Source organism: Diabrotica virgifera, chromosome 4, assembly GCF_917563875.1.
Source record: "Diabrotica virgifera virgifera chromosome 4, PGI_DIABVI_V3a".
In the NCBI taxonomy this organism is placed as follows: Eukaryota; Metazoa; Arthropoda; class Insecta; order Coleoptera; family Chrysomelidae; genus Diabrotica; species Diabrotica virgifera.
Window position 1 is genome coordinate 28,572,939 of NC_065446.1, and position 21,542 is coordinate 28,594,480.

A 21,542-nucleotide genomic window follows, 5' to 3' on the forward strand; every position below is an offset into this window, starting at 1 on the left:
TTTTTTTTTTATATAAAAACAGACTAAAAATCTAAAAATTAAAGGAATAACGCAGAAAATACAAAAAATTGCCGATATAACTTAATTAACCTATCAAATGCCAATAGGGAACTTGCATAAAATTTTAAATTCAAAAAAATGGTATAAATCACAACAGAACATAATTTAGAACCTGTATCAAAGATAAAAAGTTTTGTTTGTCTTTCGTTTGGCCCCTAAAGACGACTAAAAATTCAACTTATACCAGCCACCCTAAAACGCGTCGTGACGTCACGGGGTTGTATGTTTACATTTTACACCAATTGTATATAATATATAATTTTAAATTAGAAATTATAAACGTCAGTAAAAAATACAGTTATGTGACATTAAAAGTGTTTTTGATCGTTTGAACTATTCATAGAAAATTTGTACTTTTACAAAATTGTTTTATTTTCAATAGTAAACCTTCTTTCCTTTCCTTCAAAAACTGTATCAAACTCCAATCTCAACAAACTGGTATATATTATTACAACGACATACTATAAATGTCATTAGAATATAAATATTTTTCCTTTATTCCCCGACGACGAGCTGGGCAAATACCCAAGTAGGTGGAGGCCAATAAACTAAAGAAGAAGAAGAAGAAAATACGTAAATATAACCATAAACGGAACCACATAGTTAAACTCTGTGACGTCACGGGTCGTTTGAACTATTTTAAAATAAAGAAGACTTTAAATTTGTACTTCTAAGTTATTATGAGTTTTTGAAGCAGGAAATTTTGGAAATCTCATTTTTATACAAAACTGAACATTATTATGTAATAAAAAAAATGTGCAAGTTCCCTGTTGTGTCAAAATTTTATAAATGTCATTAGTGTCAAAATTTGATAACAGTGCAGTAAAGTTGCCTGAGGTTTGACCAATTACAAATAAGCTTTACGTCGCGGGAAATTTGAATTACTCCTCTTGGTTTAAAAACAGACGATAGTAAGTTCATCAGATTATAAGGGGGATAAACGTTTTCTTGCAATAGTTGCATATTCAACAAATTTCTTTTTGTCACATATTTGTCACATGCAAAAAATATATGATCCAAGTCACTTATTGTATTGCAATAACATTAGCATGTAGTTAATTCATGGTATAGGAACTCAAATAAAACCCTCTGGCCTGATTAAGAAAAATATGAAAAATTAAGGGTTTTCACACTTTTTTGGTAACTTCGATGGCATTGCAGGACCGGAAGACAAATTACCTAATAAAAAAATAATAATTACGTGCTTTTTTCATGTCTATACCAATGGCAATTTTTGTGCACTATAGCGATCTGAAATAAAAAAAAAAGTTTTTTCTGAACCACCCTAGTAAAGATCAAAATTAAAACTGCGGAACACCTTTAAACCCCCAAAAAGTAGTGTTTTTTCAAAACTCACAATAACCCTTGCAACCAAGAAACAGAGTAAGGAGGGGAAAGGGGCTGGTGAGCTAAAATTGTTCTGAGTTTTATTTTTAATCACATTAGAACACTAACAGAATACCCTTTATCACATTGCATGCATATGTCTGATCCTAAGACTTTTACTCTGAATGGACAAAAAAAACACATATGGGAAACGTGTATAATCAATTGCATACATGCATGCCGTCCGCACATTGGTGAAGGCATCATGTGGCTCACATGTATGCCATCTGCATGGAACGTGTTAAATCTTGACTTACCAGTAATATGAAATGAAATTTTCATATCAGAAATGCAAGAAAATATCAAAACCAAGCTCTTGAAGTTAACCTTTTGAATTAAGTATAGCTAAAGTGGAACCTCGATAACTCGGATTAATTGGGACCGTGGCCGATCCAGGTTATCGAAAATCCGGGTTAGCCGGAGAATATGGTAAAAATTAATAAAACACGGTATACTTACAGATAAACTCCGTTATAATTGAAATAACATGAAATATATACCTATATAGGGTGAGGCAGATAACTGGCCTATTAGAAATATCTCGAGAACTAAAGGCAACAGAATCATGAAAATTGGAATGTAGGGGTTTTGAAGCATGATCTGTTAAATGAAAATATTTTCATTTCTTTGCAACTACCGGTCATACCGGAAGTTGCTTATAACTTCGTTTTTTTAAATGGGACACCCTGTATATTTTTACATTTTTGGATTCTCCTCAATATCTTCTTTCTTAAAATATGAGGTTTTGTTGTATTATACAGGGTATTTTAAAAGATATTTACGTTTATTTATTAATTTCGTAGCAACATTCACACCCTGTAGAATTGTAACAGTTTGACATTAAAAACTCTGGTTACATTCAAGTGATTTTTAATATAGTCTATTATTGTTAAAAATCATTAGTATAGCTAATTTTGAAATTTTAGTATACAGGGTTGGTCGAAACTCGGAATGAATATTTTTTGAATTTTCTTAAATGGAACACCCTGTATTTTAGTATTGTAATGAAATGATATTTCATGGTACCTACTTTTTTATTTTATAAGTATTCCCTATACCTAATTGCTTTAATTTGTGAGTTATTGGTGATTCAAGCTAAACATTAATGGCAACAAAAAATATGTAAAATTTTATTAGGTTGGCCGTGAAAAAATTCAATCACAAATAATTTTTCAGAAATAAATACATATTAATCCAGACTGATCCTTAAAATTACCAATAATGGTTTAGGTATCAAAATACCTACATAGTTAAGGTTGTTGGTGCGATTAACAATTAAGCACAAATTAAAGCAGTTAGGTATAGGGAATGCTTAAGAAATAAAAAAGTACCATAAAATATCATTTCATTACAATACTAAAATACATTAAAAACACGAAGTTATAAGCAACTTCCGGTATAACCGGAAGTAGCAAATAGATGAAAATATTTTTATTAAATACAGTAGAACTCCAATCATCCGGATTAATTGCTACCGGACCCGATCCGGATAATCAAAAATCCGGATAATTGGATTTTTCTCAAAAATGGCCTTTTCCGGGAAATAAACGTGATTACAGCAAAACACAATGGAGAACATATACGGTATTTATTACGAAAATCAATACAGTATACACAACAATATGTAAATGACAAAGTTTACATTACGTAATATTGACACACAATACTGAATCACAGAAAAATTACTTATTTTTTTACAAACTTGATTTTTCCTTTTTCTCAATCTGATCCGGATAATTGGCGATCCGGATAATTGGAGTCTGGATAATTGGAGTTCTACTGTAGATGACTCTTCAAAACCCCTTAATTCAAATTTTCATGATTCTGTTGCCTTTAGTTCTCGAGATATTTCTAATAGGCCCTTTATTTGCCTCACCCTGTATATGCACAGTACCTCCACATCTGAATTACTAAAAACACGCAAACACAAACCTATGCAAATGGAAACGAACAATACAAGACTGTACTACACACAATACAGTCAAAATCTGAACGATGTTATGTTATTTAAGAACAGTGAAAACTAAGGCCATTGTTTAGAAAATTATTTTTTAAATAGTCTTTTAGTTCTTTTTAAACAATGCTAAGACAGTTTGACATAAATAAAGGAATACTACAACAGGTGCGTGTTGTTTCCGATAAACCAAGACAATGAATGTCGCTCTGCTCTGCCGCTGTGTGCCAGGAGTCATTTTTACTATCGTATAGTTCAAATTACACAAATACACATTATTTCTCAAATATTATATTACATGCATTTTTATTGTTGAAATGTTTGCCTGATGAAAATCGGTCCGGGTTAGCCGGACTTCTGGGTTATCGGGGGCCGACTTATCGGAGTTCCACTGTATATGGAATAGAGGCAAAACAAGTTGATACCTTACATAGTATACCATATCCTTATAGTATAGTTCTTGCCACAAAATACATTATTTTCCACAGATGTAGGTAATGATACACAACCTAAAGGCTACATCCAAAGCAGTTGTATTTTTGTAAAAAGATTTAAGTATTATGTCACTTGCTGAAAAACTTTCTGAGCAAAAAAACAAGTTTAAAAAATATATAAAACTCAATATCTGAACTTTTAATCTTTGAAATATCTGAAATTTCAATCCTTTACTGCACAGCTTTAAGTTGACCAGATATTATTTCCTATCAATTAATAAAGTGTGGTAAAATAAATTTAATAAACTTCTCCAAAAAACTATTTAAGACAGCCTTTATGTATGCTTGAATATAATAAATTAATTATGCATTGATTATAATTAAAGTAATTGTCATTTCAAATAAAAACGGGAATCTACTGGAAAATCAACCATCTTTTTGTATACAATACATCTTTTCTGCAATTCAAAATTATAAAAATTTCAAGGTTTATAAATTATTTGAAAAATAGGTGTATTTAAAATTAATAAATGTTGAAAGAAAACGGCATGTCTACTTTTACTTAAGCACAAATTAATTTGTTAACAGATACCCCAATAACGTTATTGTCGCAGGGTTAATAAAAATCTATGTTTTTTACAATTTGCCAATGAAAACAATCAAACCAATAATGACACTAGCGCAGAACATTTGTAATTTCTTAAAAGTGAAATAAAATGGCAAATAACAAATGATGGAACTTACTGATGCTTAGATCTAAGTCGACGAAGGCTTTATCAAATTCTTTTTCTAAAATATCTAGCCATCTAAAACCGACACTAGCCATTTTCACAATAATTTGCACTTAATACAAAAAGTGCCACCATTTATAAATTATTGTAAACGTCAAAAGTTGACGTTGGAAACATCAAAATCTTCTTCTTGTTAATTACCTTGACCCATCATGTCTACAAAATATCAGATCGCTAAAATAACTAGACAAAAATTATAAACTGGCTGGGCCTAAATGTTTAGACTAACATTTAAATCAATCGAATCACAAGGAAATATTAACTATGCATTTAAGCATAGATATTAATTAAAATAATAATTACGTGATTACGTGTATGGTTACCTTTTTTGAAAAAATTTTGAAGCTCTTGCCGATTGTCAATGTCAATACCACGTGTTACGTTTCATATGTCAAAAACAACATAACAACAATCCCTTTTTCGTGTTGCTTATTTTCAACTTTCAACAATAAATAAGGAAAGATAAGCAAGCACACATTAGATTCATAATTTAGCAAAGTTATTACAATATATATCAAAATGGCAACTTTAACAAAAGATGTAACACTCCAGGAAAACATTCCAACACATATACTTCTTGACAAGCACATAGATTTTATTAAAGAATATGGACAAAAAGAAAGTACATATGAATATGGTATGACCGATTATTTGAGAATATCTGGCATGTATTGGGGACTTACGGCTCTAGAACTTATGAACGCCACTCCAGCTCAAAGTATAGAAGAGGTAAGGCTCTGTATATTTTTGGTTTGATTTAAATCATTTAACTTTCAGATAGGTGTCCTCTTCTATTGAGAACTTTATCCTTCCTTAGACATTACTCTTATTTCATGCATTTAACCATAGTTTCCCAAATTTTTCTACAGTTTACATAGTTCCCCCCACTTGAAATATTTCTCCCTCTCTATAAATGTTTATACTGAACTATATTGCACCCCCTTCAGCAACAGCTATCTATTGCGACTGACAGATGATGAAATGGGAACCGATGCAAATGAAACAGTGACAAAGATTTGTGTAAAGAAGCTAGAGAAGCTTCATCGCACATGCAACAATGCATTGAGTGGTATTCTCATCAAGAAGAAGCTAATAAAGTATTGCATGATCTTTCAAGAAATTCAGCCTTTGCAAAATGTGAAGCAACACTAAACAAACAAAGATTTCAGAAAATTTTACACCAAATTGATTCGATTGTACAAACACAAATCCCTCTTATATTGTCAAACAAAACATCCAAATCGTCCCTTAGCTTACAACACCGCTCAAGTCGAAAATTAATGGTTTTGAGATATACATACTGTTGGATAGGTCTGCTCATTGCGCATCTAACCATTTGTCACATGATTTAGATTTCAGTCAATCGGATGCCGTAATTCAAAAAGTAGTGACACTGTACAAGTCGTCATCACCTGTATCATGGTCAACACCGCACAAGTCGCTCTGTGATTATATGTTTGTACGTGAGTTTTACTGCTGAAAAGTCTAGTGTCCAAGAAGTTTTTATAGAAGATTAAGAGGTAAGCTATATAATAAAGTAATGTTTATTCATTTACACGTATTAATATAGAAAGAAATGATAATAAAATAACTTAAGCAGTGTTTACTAATGGTATTTTTTTTAACTTAGGCGGTGTTTCAAAAGTAATTTTTTTCGTCTCCTGTAAAGTTGGTAAAAATGACTTATGCGGTGTTGTAAGCTAAGGGACGAAATATGATTCAAGAGTTGTATGTACTATGAACTTTTATTTTTTTTAGTGTTCTATTAACCGTCTTTTCAATTATCCTTCATACCTTTGGTTCGGTGCCTTGATGGATAATCGAAAAATAAAAAAAATGAAGAGTACATAACATTTTTTTTGACCTCCTGAAAAGTTTGCGATTTCAGAGTTATGGCACTAATGAAGTTGGGGTGTAATATATTTTATTTATTTATTTATTTATTTATTTATATATATTTACGAGCAAAGCTCATTACAATAAAACATTACAGAAGATATGAAGAACTAACAAAATCATATCTGGGTCAAGGTTAAGTACAAGTAAACATTACAAAAATGAGCTCTACAGAAAAATTTTGTTTTTTCTGCAAAAAAAAGGTAGTTCATGCTGTAATGTGCAGTATTTGTAAGGGAAATTATTTTCACGAGAGTTGTGCAGAAAAATCTGGAGCAATGAAAGGAAATACAATCAAATGTGGTCAATGTGCAAAAAGTGAGGTTAAGTCGGATGAAGTCGATTTTTCTTCAAACAAATCAAAGGAAATCTCAGAGTTTCAAAAGTTATTTCAGAAAATGGAAGAATCTATGGAATTCCTGAGCAGCAAATTTGATACTCTTACAGTGGAAAATCAAAATGCATTACGGGAATTGCGAGATATGAAAAGAGAAAATATCCAATTAAAAACCAAAGTTAGCCAGCTGGAAAAAAGAATCTGTGAACTAGAAATCAAAGAATTTTCCTGTAACCTAGAGATTCACGGAACTCAAATCAAAAATGAAGATCCCAAAGAAGTTCTAATGGAAATTGCTAATGATCTTTTATCATGTAATTTTAATAGTCAAGATGTGTCAGACTGCTTCAAACAAGAAACCAAAAATGGAGCAATAATTGTTGCAAAGATGAGATCACGTGATATAAAAACTAAGTTTATCAAAGCACGAAAAAATCGTAAAATGGAATCTAATATGCTGAGTTGCAACAAAAACAAAGAGAATACCTCAAAGATCTATATAAACGAGCAGCTCACCTTTACAAACAGAAACTTGTTTAACATTGCATACAAATTAAAAAAGGAAAGGAAATACAAATACTGTTGGACAAAAAATGGTAGGGTATATGTAAAAAAATCTGATGATTCTGAGCCAATTTACATTCACAATGAGGATATTATCAAAACTCTTTAATATTATTTGTGTGAACATTATAGTAAAATGGAAAATACGTTAGTAAAATGGATAATGATTGTAAATTGCAAATAAAATTTAAACTGGATAAAGTACAGTGTGATAATAGTACTGAGTTTAACATACTCTACCTGAATGCTCAGTCTTTGAGAAATAAGATATTGAACTTTGAAACGTTAGTTGTTAAGTTAAATATGCCAGATTTAATTGTAGTGGCCGAACATTGGCTGAGAGTGGGTGAAGAAACATATTTTAATGTGAATGGTTATAGTTCAGTTTTTGTTTGTAGGGATAAAGAAGGTGGTGGTGTAGGGTTATTTGTTAAAAGCTGTTACGAGTACTCAGAAGTCTACAGATATAATAAAAAGTGTTCAATGTTATTTTTACAGATCGATAGAAGTATTATAGTGGGTGGAGTATATCGACCTCAAGATTTCTACTGCAATGAACTTTTTGATGCACTGGATACAGCACTAAACATATTTGTGAATAAAAAAATTCCAGTTTGGATACTAGGTGACTTTAACATAGACCTTATTCAAGAGAGTATCCCACAAAAATTAGTTTGTCAAACAATTGTGTCCAACGGTTTTAGTATATTAAATAAAACTAACCCTACCAGAATCACCAATCATTCGGCTACATGTATTGATTATGTGATGACAAACACTTTAAACTTTGATGCAACGTTATATATAGTAGATGAAGGTTTCGGTGATCATCAACTGCAGCTATTAAAGGTAAAAAACACATCATTTATAACCACTGACAAGTATTATACAGTAACAACTTTAAACAAACTGAAATTCAAAAATGAAATATACAGCTTGCAAAATCAGATTTGGAATGAACCTGATTCTTTATGTGATGAAATATTACGTGTTTATTTAAATAATCTTAATACAAAAACAATTAAAAATCGATTTCGACAAAAAAGTGCACCATGGTTTAATGTCACATTACATAACCTTGTTTTAAAAAGAGATTTTCATTATAGAAGGCATAGACAATTCCCTAATAGTAAGTTCTTACAAGATGTTTATAAGTCCGTGCAAAATGAACTACTGAAAGCAGTAGGCAAAGCAAAAAAAGACTATTTCACGAATAAATTATCCGATGCACAAGGCAATAGTAAAAAATTATGGGCAACTATCAATCACCTTATTCATAATGCCGAAAATACAAAAAAAACAATAACAATACATGAACTACACTATCAAAACTCGATATATAATAAATCTGAGGAGCTATCAAACCAATTAAACAAATATTTTTCACAAGTAGGAAAATCTCTGTCAAAAAACATAACACCTTCAACAAGCACTCCAATAAATGTATCACCAAAAGAATATATATTTGAATGGCAACAAGTCTTAGAAATTAATGTTCAAGAGGTTGTAAGAAAACTAAAAAAAGGCAAATCTCCTGGCTGGGATGGCTTTGGTGTTGATATTATCAGGGAGTTTGAAGAGGAGCTTCTACCGATTATAACTAAATTAGTTAACCTTTCTCTTGTCACTGGAACAATCCCGAGCTCTATGAAAATGGCAATAGTGATACCACTTTATAAGGGAGGAGACTCAAAACAGCCAGGAAGTTATCGGCCAATATCTCTCTTAACAGCTATGTCAAAGATATTAGAATCATGTGTAAATCTTCAAATCGTAAACTTCTTGAATACAACTGGTGCCTGGTTTAATCGACAATATGGTTTCAGACATAATTCCAGCACAGTGTCAGCAGCTACCGATTTGATTACAGATATATATAGTAACTTAGACAAAGGATTAAGCTGTGTATTTGTATCACTAGATTTACAAAAAGCTTTTGATACAGTTAACCATGAGTTACTTATCTCAGTGCTTGAACAATATGGTATAACTGGTATGTCCTTAGTATGGCTCAGGGATTATTTGACTGGCAGAATACAAAAAGTGCTCTGTAATAATGTACTTAGTACAGCAGAAGACATCACATGTGGAGTTCCTCAAGGGTCTATATTGGGACCAACATTGTTCCTTATTTATATAAACTCCATCTCCAATCTGCCTTTAAAATCAACGCTATTTTTATATGCTGATGATACGGGACTCTTGTATGCTGACAAAGATCCCAAAAAGCTAGAATATGTTGTAGAAAAAGATCTGACAGATATAGATGACTGGCTCAGATACCACAAGCTCTCACTCAATATGAATAAATGTAGTTACACAATAATTTCAAATATTGAAGAACACAGAGAGCTACAGTTAAATTTTGGAAAATTCAAATTCGTTAAAAAAAATGTTACCAAATACCTTGGCTTACACATAGATAATCGACTAACATGGGAACAGCATATATTGAACACGTGTCAAAAAATAGCTCCAGCAGTGGGTATGCTTGGAAGAATTGCTAAATTTATAAGTATCCCACAGCGTAAAATGATCTATCACTCTTTAATAAATTCACATTTGTCATATCTAACTATTGTTTGGGGTAATACAAATCAAAAACAGCTACATCCTCTCATGGTGTTACAGAACAAGGCTGTGAAATATATATTTCAACTGTCAAGACTTCATCCAACTGACGACCTGTACTATCAGAGAGGAATTCTAAACATTGAGTCGCTATACATTTTACAAGTTTGTATATTCATTCATCAAATTAAGCTTTCTCAAACACGTACAAATATTACTCTAAGACGTATAGAAGATGTGCATGACCATAATACCAGACAGGGAGGTAGTTTTCAAACCGTAAGAATGCGAACTACTGGTGCACAAAGAAGTATATACTCAAGTGGTCTGATTTTGTATAATAAGTTACCCACAAAGATCAAAGACTGCAGGCTAGAAAGATTTAAAACTGAATTAAAAGAGTTACTTCTTACTAACTACTACAACAGATAGCTTTAATTGAATATAATTCTGTAACAATTTAATAATAAATAATAATTTAATCATTTACTTTAATACAATTTCTTTAATGAATCTATATAGGAAAACTTAACCTTCAGTGTAAAGTAGTCTAAAAAGTTTTATGTTATGTAATCTGTTACCATTATATTTATGTTTATTATGTTACCACAAAACCAGCATAGCTACGGCTCTTGGTTTTTTAATGTATTTTTTTTTTGTATATTGTTATTACGTATTTTAATAAATGGAATAAAAAAAAAAAAAAAAATATTACAAATATACGTAAAATACAATAAGATACAATAAACACTACGACAATAAAGCAAGTCAAAAAGTAAAAATAACAGGTAAAGATATATAATCACAAGTTTAAAATATTCAAGAACATAAAACTAGAGGGTGCAATCCTTTAGCGTTTTTAAAAATCGTGAACTATCCGCAAAGAAATCCACACAATTGGAGCAAGCATTTGCCTGTCTAGAAACCCTCGAGATGAAAGAATTTGCAGTGAAGTTAGTTCTGCTGATGGGAGTATGAAACGTAGATCTTGAACGTGTGATTCTGGAGGGAATATGTAAACCTACTTCCTCAAGGAGCTCAGGGCAGTCGTGAATTGAATTTATAATATTATACAACATGTACATGTCCTTCTTTTTCCGTCTGCTTGATAAGGTGTCAATGTTAAGTTCTAGTTCAAGATCCATATAATTCCAGTCTCTACGGTTTGTTTTGAATGCGACGAACCTAAGGAATAGGTGCTGGATCCTTTCAATCTTACAGTTGTATGTCTCATAGGCGGGTGACCAGACGCAAGATGCATATTCCACGATTGGCCTCACCATTGCACAGTACAACAGTTTAAACGATCTCAACTGCTTAAAGTCTTGGGAGCATCTTTTAATAAAACCTAACAGTTGAAGCGATTTTGAGATGATATTGCTCATATGAATATTGAAAGATAGTCCAGAGTCAAGTGTAACTCCAAGATCTTTTATGGATGTGACTGTTGTGATATTTTAGGTTAGAGTATGCAGATATTCAGTTTAAAAGTCTCTCCCCTAAAATTTTCTGTGAAATGTGATACAAGGTTTTCATACTAAGCCATTGTAATGCTCTTTGTCTTAATTATGCCTTGTTTTTAAACCTGGAGGAGTAAACTAAACAAGACAGATTCAGACCCAAGAAAGTCACTAGGAAATTCACCAAATACATCTTCTGTTTTGGTTGATTATGTCAGCCTTCAATGGTAGTCCATAAATATTATATTATACATTATACTAATACTTCGTTAAAGAGTTCTAAAAACAACTGTTTTTTTTATACAAAACAGACTACAAATCTAAAAATTAAAAGAAAAATGCAGAAAACTCAAAAAATCACTGATAAACTTCATTAACCTTCTGATGACCAAGGGGAGTAAATTTTGACCCCAATGTATGTTTTTATTTAATAAATTCAGAAATAGTTTCAATTTTAAACTCATTATTTTTTTATTTGATCTATAATATATCATATATTATATCTATTCATTATAGATACCCTCATATTTTGTAATAAAAAAATTCCCTATATTTTACAAAAAAATATATTTTCTGAATTTGGGGTCAAAGACAACTCCCTTGGCGTTCCATGTTCCAATTTTATATCAGGAAAATATCGTCTATTATGTGGAATTGTTTGTTAAACCTGTGGTGACGTAAATTAGTATATATTTGAAAATTTCTTTAGTTCTATGTTTTACTAATGTTTATTTATCATTTATTGATACAATACTGACAATAAAATTACGAATACATTATTTTATTTCTTAAAACAACTTAATTTTTTTGTTAATTGTCATTTTTGCCTGGGGGTCATTTTTGACCCCCTTTGTCATCCGTGTAACAAAAAAAGGTTGGTCATCGGAAGGTTAACTTATGAAATGACAATAGTGTCAAAATTTCATAAATGTCAGTAGTGTCCAAATTTCATAATAGTAGATTAAACTTGCCTGAGGTTGGACCAATTATAAGCAAGCATTATGGCGCAGGAAATTTGAATTACTCCTCCTGGTTTGAAAACAGAGTCTAGTTTCTATTTATTTATTTATTTATTTATTTACGGCATCCATTTACAAGTTTTACACACAACAAGACTTTTACAAGTTACACCTCAACAATAATAAATTATTAAAATAATAAACACATCAGAATAATACAAACAAACATATTGTAAGAACAATACAGAACTACAACAAACTTATTGTAAGATACCCCTTAGTTGTTTTTTGAACAAACCAATTTTGGAGTCAAAAATATCCATTTGTCTTGGCAGGCTATTAGCACTCCGAACCAATCGTGTAGTCGGTTCATTTATACTAAAATTAGTGTGGTGAAATGGCACTGAAAAGATTTCTGATTGTCTGTTGCTTCTATTAGGAACTTTAAGACTAAAAAGTGATATCAATTGAGGACAATCTATGAAAGCATTAATAACTTTGTGTAGGAAGCATAAATCTAACAATGTCCTCCTTGACTCAAGTGTTGGTAAATTTAGACTATCTCTTACCCACTGATAGTCATATTCCTCTCTCCTGTATCCACTCTTATAAGCTGCTACCCTTAAAAATTTATTTTGGACTCTTTCAATATGTTCAATGTAACAGTTTTATGATGGGGACCATACAACTGATCCAAACTCTAGAATGGGCCTAACGAGACCACAATAAAGTTTTCTAAATGTGAACAAAGACAGGTCTACAGATGTGCGTTGGATAAATCCCAGTACTTTCATCGCCCTGTTTGTTACTTGATTGATGTGGCATGAGAATGACAGTTTGGTGTCTAACCAGATTCCCAAATCTGATACTTCACTTTTAGAGGCTAATGGCAAGTTATTAATATAATAAACGAATGTAATTGGATTTCTTTTCCTCGAGAACGTCATTTTATGATATTTGTTTATATTAAGTGACATTCTGTTTAAACTGCACCAATCATAAAAAGATTTAAGATCTTTCTTTTAATTACATATACTAAAATCTTTTTTAGATCACAGAATTCATAAAGAATTGTCAGGATCCAGAAAGTGGTGGAATTAGTGCCTGCCTATACCACGATCCCCATATTTTACATACACTTAGTGCTGTTCAAATTCTCTGCATCTACAATAAATTAGAGGCAATAAACGTAGAGGGTGTTGTTAAATATATCGCAAGCCTTCAGTTACCCGATGGTAGTTTTACAGGAGATAAATGGGGTGAAGTTGATACTAGGTTCTCATTTTGTGCAGTTATGACATTATCGTTGCTTAATAAAATGGATGCAATTGATGTAAATAAAGCCGTGGACTTTGTTTTACAATGTAAAAACTTTGATGGGGGTTTCGGATCTAGGCCACTTTCTGAAAGTCATGCAGGGTTAATGTATTGCTGTGTTGGCTTTTTATCTATCACAAATAGGTAAGTTTATATGTTAAATTAAAATTTAGTTTCTGCTGGATAAATTAGAATCCAACAAATTAGCAAATTTCATATGCATAGTGTTCAAACATTTTAAATATACAGTAACCACCACTCTACTGTGGTGGTAGCGGGTAGCTACTCGTTTATGTTCCCGGTAGAAGATAGATCTACTTCAGGGATGCGACCCTGCCCACGTGAGTCATAATTATCTCCCAATCCCCTGGTACCCGGGAGAAATTATGTCCTAAACCCATTCTCTCACCTAATTATCAAAGTTTCTCTTCCCATATCCTACTTGTAGGACAACAGCATCAGTACCAAGATAGAGCGTAAGGGAAATGATCCTGGATCGGTCTATTATTGGATACTGGAGCTGTTAAATTAACTGAACGATTGCCGGTATAAGTAATCCCCCACTTATTGGTCAACAGCTACGGGTGGAAGAACCGACAAGTGGTAGGGCACTTCATTGCCCTGGAGTCGAGAAATTAACTCCAAAGGCGGAAGAGCTAAATTAGTCAACGGCATTGGGATGTGGAAAGCCACGGGATGACTACCACATTAAAGATCCACATGGATATCCTTAGTAAAAACCATCATGGGCCCACTAATCGATAATTTACTTAATGATCATGGACCTCGGAATCCAAGATCCGGCAGGGTAAGTCCCTGTCAAAGGTCAGGGTCATCAAGGTAAATCCCTGTCAAACAAATAAGAAAAACTTTTTTATATCAATGGAAAAACTCTATAGCATTGAAAATTGGAACAACTGACATTTCGTCGTGCATCAAAATATTTGACAAATTCACAATACCCTAAAGACATGTAGGCACCCTCTAGTAATAAGGAAATTAAATATCGGTTCGCCAATATTGCACATAAAGAGGGTATATTTAGATGTCGGTTGATGAACTTAACTCAAAAACGTTGATTTTCGGGTTTCGCCACTATTGTTCTCACTAGGCAATATGTACACTGTCAGAGTGTCAGTGGCAATAATTGGGAAATGGCTATTATCCCGGTGGAGGTACTTTATAAAATTATTTTATTGAATTTTTTAATCTTTTTTTCAGTACTGAGGAGATTGATCGATTCAACATTAAACATCTTGAACACCATACCGAGTATTACTGGTATAGAGATAAATGTAGAATGGTAATAAATAAATTTAAAAAAATCCAAAAGGTAAACAGTAATCTCGAAAATAAAATAATAAGTTTCCATTTGACAGAATTACAGCCACACTCATAAACATTACTTGAAACTTCTCCTTAAAGAATACATAGGTACTTACCGAAAGTAATCAAATTAAGAGAGGACAATTTTACTAAACTAAAGTTAAATAATTTGAAAACCCAAAAATAAACAATAAATTCAAGTAATAACCAACAAATCCGCTATTACTGTCACTTAAAATCATAAACGTCAAAATGAATAGTAAACAAGATATCAGAGACATACTAATTTGTTTACCCTTGTTTAACTTATTGTGATTTCTATGGACATCGGCTTAATTTTGCGATATTAGTATCTGTGCGTAAAAAAAGAGACCTAGTATAAAAAGTAATTCGTGAATAATTTCATGCATGGGAAAAGTTAGAGCGGAAGTACAATATACAGTGAGCACGTAAAGGTTGGAATAAATTCATTTTCTCGAGAATGGATGATTTTGGAAAAAAATCCCGAAACAGGTCAATTTTTATTTATAAATTACGACTTTTTGGCATATATATCATACTAGTGACGTCACCCGTCTGGGCGTGATGCGATGATTCTTTTAAATGAGAATAGGGGTCGTGTGATAGCTCATTTGAAAGGTAATTCAATTCTCTATTCAGTAATATAAACATTAACATAATTATTTATACAGAGTGTCCAAAAACATTTTTTTTGGTTTAAATTTATTGACAAAAAAAGGAGAATGTATGTAATTTATTTAATTCAAAATACATTTTACTGCTCTCAGAAAACTGAAAAAAATGTTTATTTGAAAAATAATCATTGTTTTTCGCTTAAATTAAATGTTCAAACTGCCACGAGGCTGGTGGGTGGCGGCTTTAATATTGAATTTAAGCAAAAACAATATTTGTTTGCCAAATAAATATTTTGCCTGTTTTCTGATAGCAGTAAAATGTATTTGGCATTAAATAAATTACACACATTCTTCTTTTTATGTCAATAAATTTAATTCAAAAATTTTTTTAAGACACCCTGTATAAATAATTATGTTAATGTTTATATTACTGCATAGAGAATTTAATTACCTTTCAAATGAACTATCACACGACCCCTATTCTTATTTAAAAAATCATCGATGACGTCATCACGCTCAGATGGGTGACGTCACTAGTATGATATATATGCCAGTAAGTCGTAATTTAAAAATAAAAATTGACCTGTTTTGGAATTTTTTTCCAAAAAAGTCCATTCTCGAGAAAATGAATTTATTCCAACCTTAACGTGCTCACTGTATAATCAATCATGTATCACCTACTCTGTGGGTCCACAAAGTGGCTGAAACAGGCGATTTTGTAGCCCCAATGATTTTGTAATAGTCCAGGGCTCATCTGTTTTAAGATGGACGTTGAGAGGTGACTCAAATTTTTTTGCAAAAATTACTTGAAAATAACTCAAATAATAATATTTGAATTATCCTTCCACTCAAAATGGTTCGGAACATTGTTTAAATAATCAAAATGTCAAAATATGAAGGAAAAATTCGATTTTTTTATTGGTTTTGATTATAATTTTAAAACTATTCATTTCTAAGAAAGGTTGTACTGACATAAAAGTTGCGTAATTAAATTTCCTACAATATAAAATTGGTTAAAGATTTAAAAAATAGTCACCCTTGTTGCAAAATAGCAATAATTGCGAAAAAAACCATACAAAAACAAGTATTCGCATTTTACGTTTTTCAACCATTTATGCTACACTTAGGACCTTCATATCTTACCCAGAAAAACTTTATGATATAGTAAAACAACACTGTAACACAATTTCATTAAGATCGGTTTAATACATTTTGCAAAATAAATTTTGCAATCCATCTTTCGCAAAAAAATATCATTTTTTTAAAATATTGCAGGACTGAAAATAAAGCAGATAGCAAGTTGAATTTTTTTTGCTTATAGAAGTGTACTGTACTTGCGATTTGCAAAATTAAAATCGATTAATTACCACGGCGTCAGGAAATTTTTTAAATAAACATTAATTTTTGGTGCTACGAGCAGGACAGCGGTGTTCGATTTACACAAGTTGATTTCCACCAAAATTTCTTCCAATCTTTATCTAATATATTATTTTCTTACTCTATATTTTTTTGTATTTTAATATTTTAATTCCACAATAATCAAACTAATTTTATTATTGTTTGTGAAATATTGTTTAAACAATTGCATACGTTTAAAAATAATAAACTTTTATTCTCTAAGTTAAAATTTATGAACAAAAAAAGTTTTTGCTAAAAAAAGTGTTATTTCAAAGAATAGAGTATGTGTTTTTATTTTGCAATAAACAAATTTATTTATTTATATCGAAATGTAATAAAAATTAAAATGTATCAATCATTATCAAAGGTCATTGGAATGCCCAATCAGAGCAAACTATCCGTTGTCCTGCGCGTAGCACCAATAATTAATGTATATTTAAAAAAATTCCTGACGCCGTGGTAGTTAATCGATTTTAATTTTGCAAATTGCAAATGAAAGGTACAGTACACTTCTATACACAAAAAAGATTTCAACTTGCTATTTCCTTTATTTTCAGTCCTGTAACATTTTGACAAAAAGGAATTTTTTTTGCGAAAGCTGGATTGCAAAATTTATTTTGCAAAATCTATTGAACCGATCATAATGAAATTTACAGTATTCTTTTACTGTATCATAAAGTTTTTCTGGATGAAATATGAAGGTCCTAAGTGTAGCATAAATGGATGAAAAACGTAAAATGCGAATACTTGTTTTTGTATGTTTTTTTCGCAATTATTGCTATTTTGCAACAAGGGTGGCTATTTTTTAAATTTTTAACCAATTTTATATTGTAGGAAATATAATTACGCAACTTCTATGTCAGTACAACTTTTCTCGGAAGTGCAGAGCGGTTCGTCTGTTTAAACTTTACAATCCGTTTGTATATTGTTAAACAATTAATGACTTTTTTTATTTTATAGGTTAGATGCCATTGATAGAGACACCCTTGCTTGGTGGTTATGTGAAAGACAACTACCATCTGGAGGTTTAAATGGTAGACCAGAAAAATTACCTGATGTATGTTACTCATGGTGGGTGTTATCATCATTAACCATGTTGGGCAGGCTTCATTGGATTGATGCGAATGCTTTAAAAAACTTTATTTTGGCTTGTCAAGACACAGAGACTGGAGGATTTGCAGATAGGCCCGGTGATATCGCAGATCCTTTTCATACCATATTTGGTTTAGCAGCATTGTCCCTTTTGGGACATGATTCTGTAAAGAAGGTTAATCCTACTTACTGTATGCCACAAGAAGTCATTGATAGATTACAGTTAAAACCTCAGAGGTTAGAGCAATAAGATATATATTGTATTAAACGCTGCCTTAACATTAATAAGTATTAATTGGGAATTACTCCCATATTTCAATATTCCCAATATTATATTGGGATATACTTCACAGCTCCCCACAAAATAGGTCATTTTGATGTCTCGAATTTCCTAAGCTTGCTGTCTGATTTAAGTGATTTTTTTAATATGTTATAGCCTTATTGTTTAACAATATCGCTGTAATAATATCGTTGCTACATAGGTAAATTGTCATTTTATATCGGGTGTACCAATCAAACTGTATCGTTTCCCAAAGTTCACAACACCCTGTGGAATATTCTAGCATTTATAAAATACTGAAATTAAAATCCAACTATAGTCTCAGGTTTTCTTAACATTCTGTTTGATTTATTTGCTTATGTTGGATAATAAAAAAGTTAGGTATTTTAACAACTAGCCATGTTCTTCATCAATACAGGGTGTTTCTAAAGAAGTGCGACAAACTTTAACGTGCAATTCTGCATGAAAAAATTGTGAACGTTTGCTTTATAAACCTATGTCCGCAAATGCTTCGTTTCCGCGATACATGATGTTGAATTTTTTCTTACATACTGACGATTTATTTATTGCTCTAAAACCGGTCGAGATATGTAAATGAAATTTGGTAGGTTTTAGGAGGTAGTTATTGCGCATTTTTGGCATACTATTAAGAACTTTATATTCACCATTGGCGTGCAATATGACCCGTATGTACGCCAAAAAATGCGCAATAACTACCTCTTAAAACCTACCATGGCTGTATAAAATATTATGTTTGTGGAAATTTTAAATGATCACATGATTACAACGCATGCAGTATTTAAGATAATGGTAAAGTGGCATTTAATAATATATTAAAAAGAAGAGTGATTTTTTTAAGATTATCAATAGTTTTCTTTTTAAAGTGTTAAAATACCAAATATACTTTTATATAATTATTTCGATTATCAAGTTTAGTGAATATACATATTTAATATACTGAATTATTGTGTATCTATTGTTTTATTACCTTATAAATTTACTCATTACTATACGAAAGGAGTTCAAATACTACCGCAAGTGTGGTAGACTGGTAGAATAGCACAGGTAGGTAAGTCGTGAGTAACGCTAATTGAGATACAATGTTGGTAAGCAAAACCAAACAAAATTTAGAAATAATAGGAGAAAAATAACAATAACACTGGAATAAGTGTTACCCCCTCTTATTAACTTATTTCTATTTAGCACATAAGCAAAACCCTCGGACAGGTTGATTTTTAAAATAATCAAAGTGTATTATAGCATCAATGTTTCGAACTTTACGCGATCCCTCTTCAAGCGACAGGCACAACTTTGATTTTTTTAAATGGGAAAGTACATCATGTGACATCTCCCTTAAAAGATTTTGAAATACAGTGGAACCACGATAAGTCGGATTAATCGGGACCGCGGCCGATCCGGGTTACCCGGAGAATGTGGTAAAAATTAACAATATACGGTATACTTACAAATAAACTCCCTTATAAATTGTAAAAACATGAAATACATAATGCACAGTACATCTAAATTATGTACAGTTGTATAGAGTATTATTTATTTTTTATTAAAAAACTCAGTCAAAGTGAGGCCGACTTATCGGGGTTCCACTGTACTGATTACAAAAATGTATAACACTTTAATCCTTTTGCAAAATTTCGGTCGAACTCATTTTAAATGCATTCATTTTTTCCGAATCCTGAGAAAACTAATAAGTATTTTTGAAAAATTTAAACGCAGAATGAAATATTACAGTGTTATCGAGGGTCTAAAGGCCCTGAGAACTTCTATAATGTTTATTTTAATGACTCACAGGGGTGAAAAAAAGAGAAAATTTAGTCTCATTTTTAATTTCAAATATATCATTCAAAAGAAACTTTTTCTTTGTTCTAAGGGACTTTTGGCACTCCGCAATAATGTAATCCTTCATTCTGCGTTTAAATCTTTCAAAAATAGTTGTTAGTTTTCTCAGGGTTCAAAAAGAATGAATGCGTTTAAAAATATTTCGACCGAAATTTTGCGTCTACGCTCTCAAATAGGATTAAAGTATTATAAATGTTTTGAATCAGTACATATTTCAATAGTATATTATGCAGCGAGCATTTAATGATGGTCATTATGAAGCGAGTATGAGGGTTACGAAACGAGTCATACGCGGCGAGTTTCGTATAGAGTACGAGCTTCATAATGATAATTAAATGCAAGTTGTATACACAATTTTTTCTATGATCATTCACAGCAAAAATATTCAAGTTTATTAATTTTGTAACACAAATAAATTCAGTAGTTTGTCAGTTTGACGGTTTGTTTACATATTGAGAACTGTCAAAGCGTATGTATTTGACTCGCCATTGGTCACTGCGCGTGTACCACCTTTATCGCGAATGCCGTATCGCGATTCTATTGGTTAAAAATTTGCATCTTAATGAAAATCTGTATCATAATGAAGTTCATTATGATACAGGTAGTGACATCATAATTGATATATAGGGCTTTTCATTCACAGTCATTTGTTTCGAGCTTCTGTCATGTATCACATAATATTAATATATCTACGACATACGTTATTGATACATACAATAATACAAACCAAAGACGTATGACGTAGATATATTAATATCATGTGACACATGACAGAAGCTCGAAACAAATGACAATCGATGAAAAGCCCTATTATAGTATGAGAATAGAACAGAGCTTCTAAATGAGGTGTCACATGATGTACTTTCCCATTTAAAAAAATCAAAGTTATGCCTGTCACCTGAAGAGGGGTCGCGTAAAGTTCAAAACATTGATGCTATAATATACTATGAATATTTTAAAAATCGACCTGTCCGAGCGTTTTGCTTATGTGCTAAAAATAAATAAGTTAATAAGGGGGGGGGGTAACACTTATTCCAGCGCACTGTACAAAAGACTTCCGAGAAACTTTAAACAATTTGCGACATTTCAACAACATTCAAAACAACAAACACATTGAGATCTCTTTTATTTAAAACTAAACCTAACAATGAACAAGGAAGAACAAATAATTGTATTTATAAAATACTTTGTGAATGTGAACATTTTTATTTAGGTGAAACATTAA

At 31.5% G+C, this 21,542-nt stretch overlaps 2 protein-coding genes across 3 annotated transcripts in view; one reads left to right on the forward strand and one right to left on the reverse strand.

Annotated features, from left to right (window-relative positions):
• LOC114349341 (uncharacterized) overlaps nucleotides 1-4,740 on the reverse strand; it is a 184,270-nt gene extending 179,530 nt beyond the window's left edge. The window contains exon 1 of the mRNA XM_050648096.1: nucleotides 4,579-4,740. Within this exon, the coding sequence (XP_050504053.1) occupies nucleotides 4,579-4,660 (82 nt within the window). The 5' untranslated portion in view covers nucleotides 4,661-4,740. The remainder of the gene's footprint in view (nucleotides 1-4,578) is intronic.
• A 256-nt stretch (nucleotides 4,741-4,996) lies between these two features.
• LOC114349340 (geranylgeranyl transferase type-2 subunit beta) lies at nucleotides 4,997-19,432 on the forward strand. Of its 2 annotated transcripts, none has more exons than XM_028299681.2 (3): nucleotides 4,997-5,354; nucleotides 13,464-13,873; nucleotides 18,049-19,432. In XM_028299681.2, the coding sequence occupies exons 1-3, from the start codon at nucleotides 5,145-5,147 to the stop codon at nucleotides 18,428-18,430; spliced, it is 1,002 nt and encodes a 333-aa protein (XP_028155482.1). In that variant the 5' UTR covers nucleotides 4,997-5,144; the 3' UTR covers nucleotides 18,431-19,432. The 2 variants fall into 2 exon arrangements, with proteins under 2 accessions (XP_028155482.1, XP_050504058.1); XM_050648101.1 differs by lacking the exon at nucleotides 4,997-5,354 and adding an exon at nucleotides 6,657-8,271.
• The last annotated feature ends 2,110 nt before the right edge of the window (nucleotides 19,433-21,542 follow it).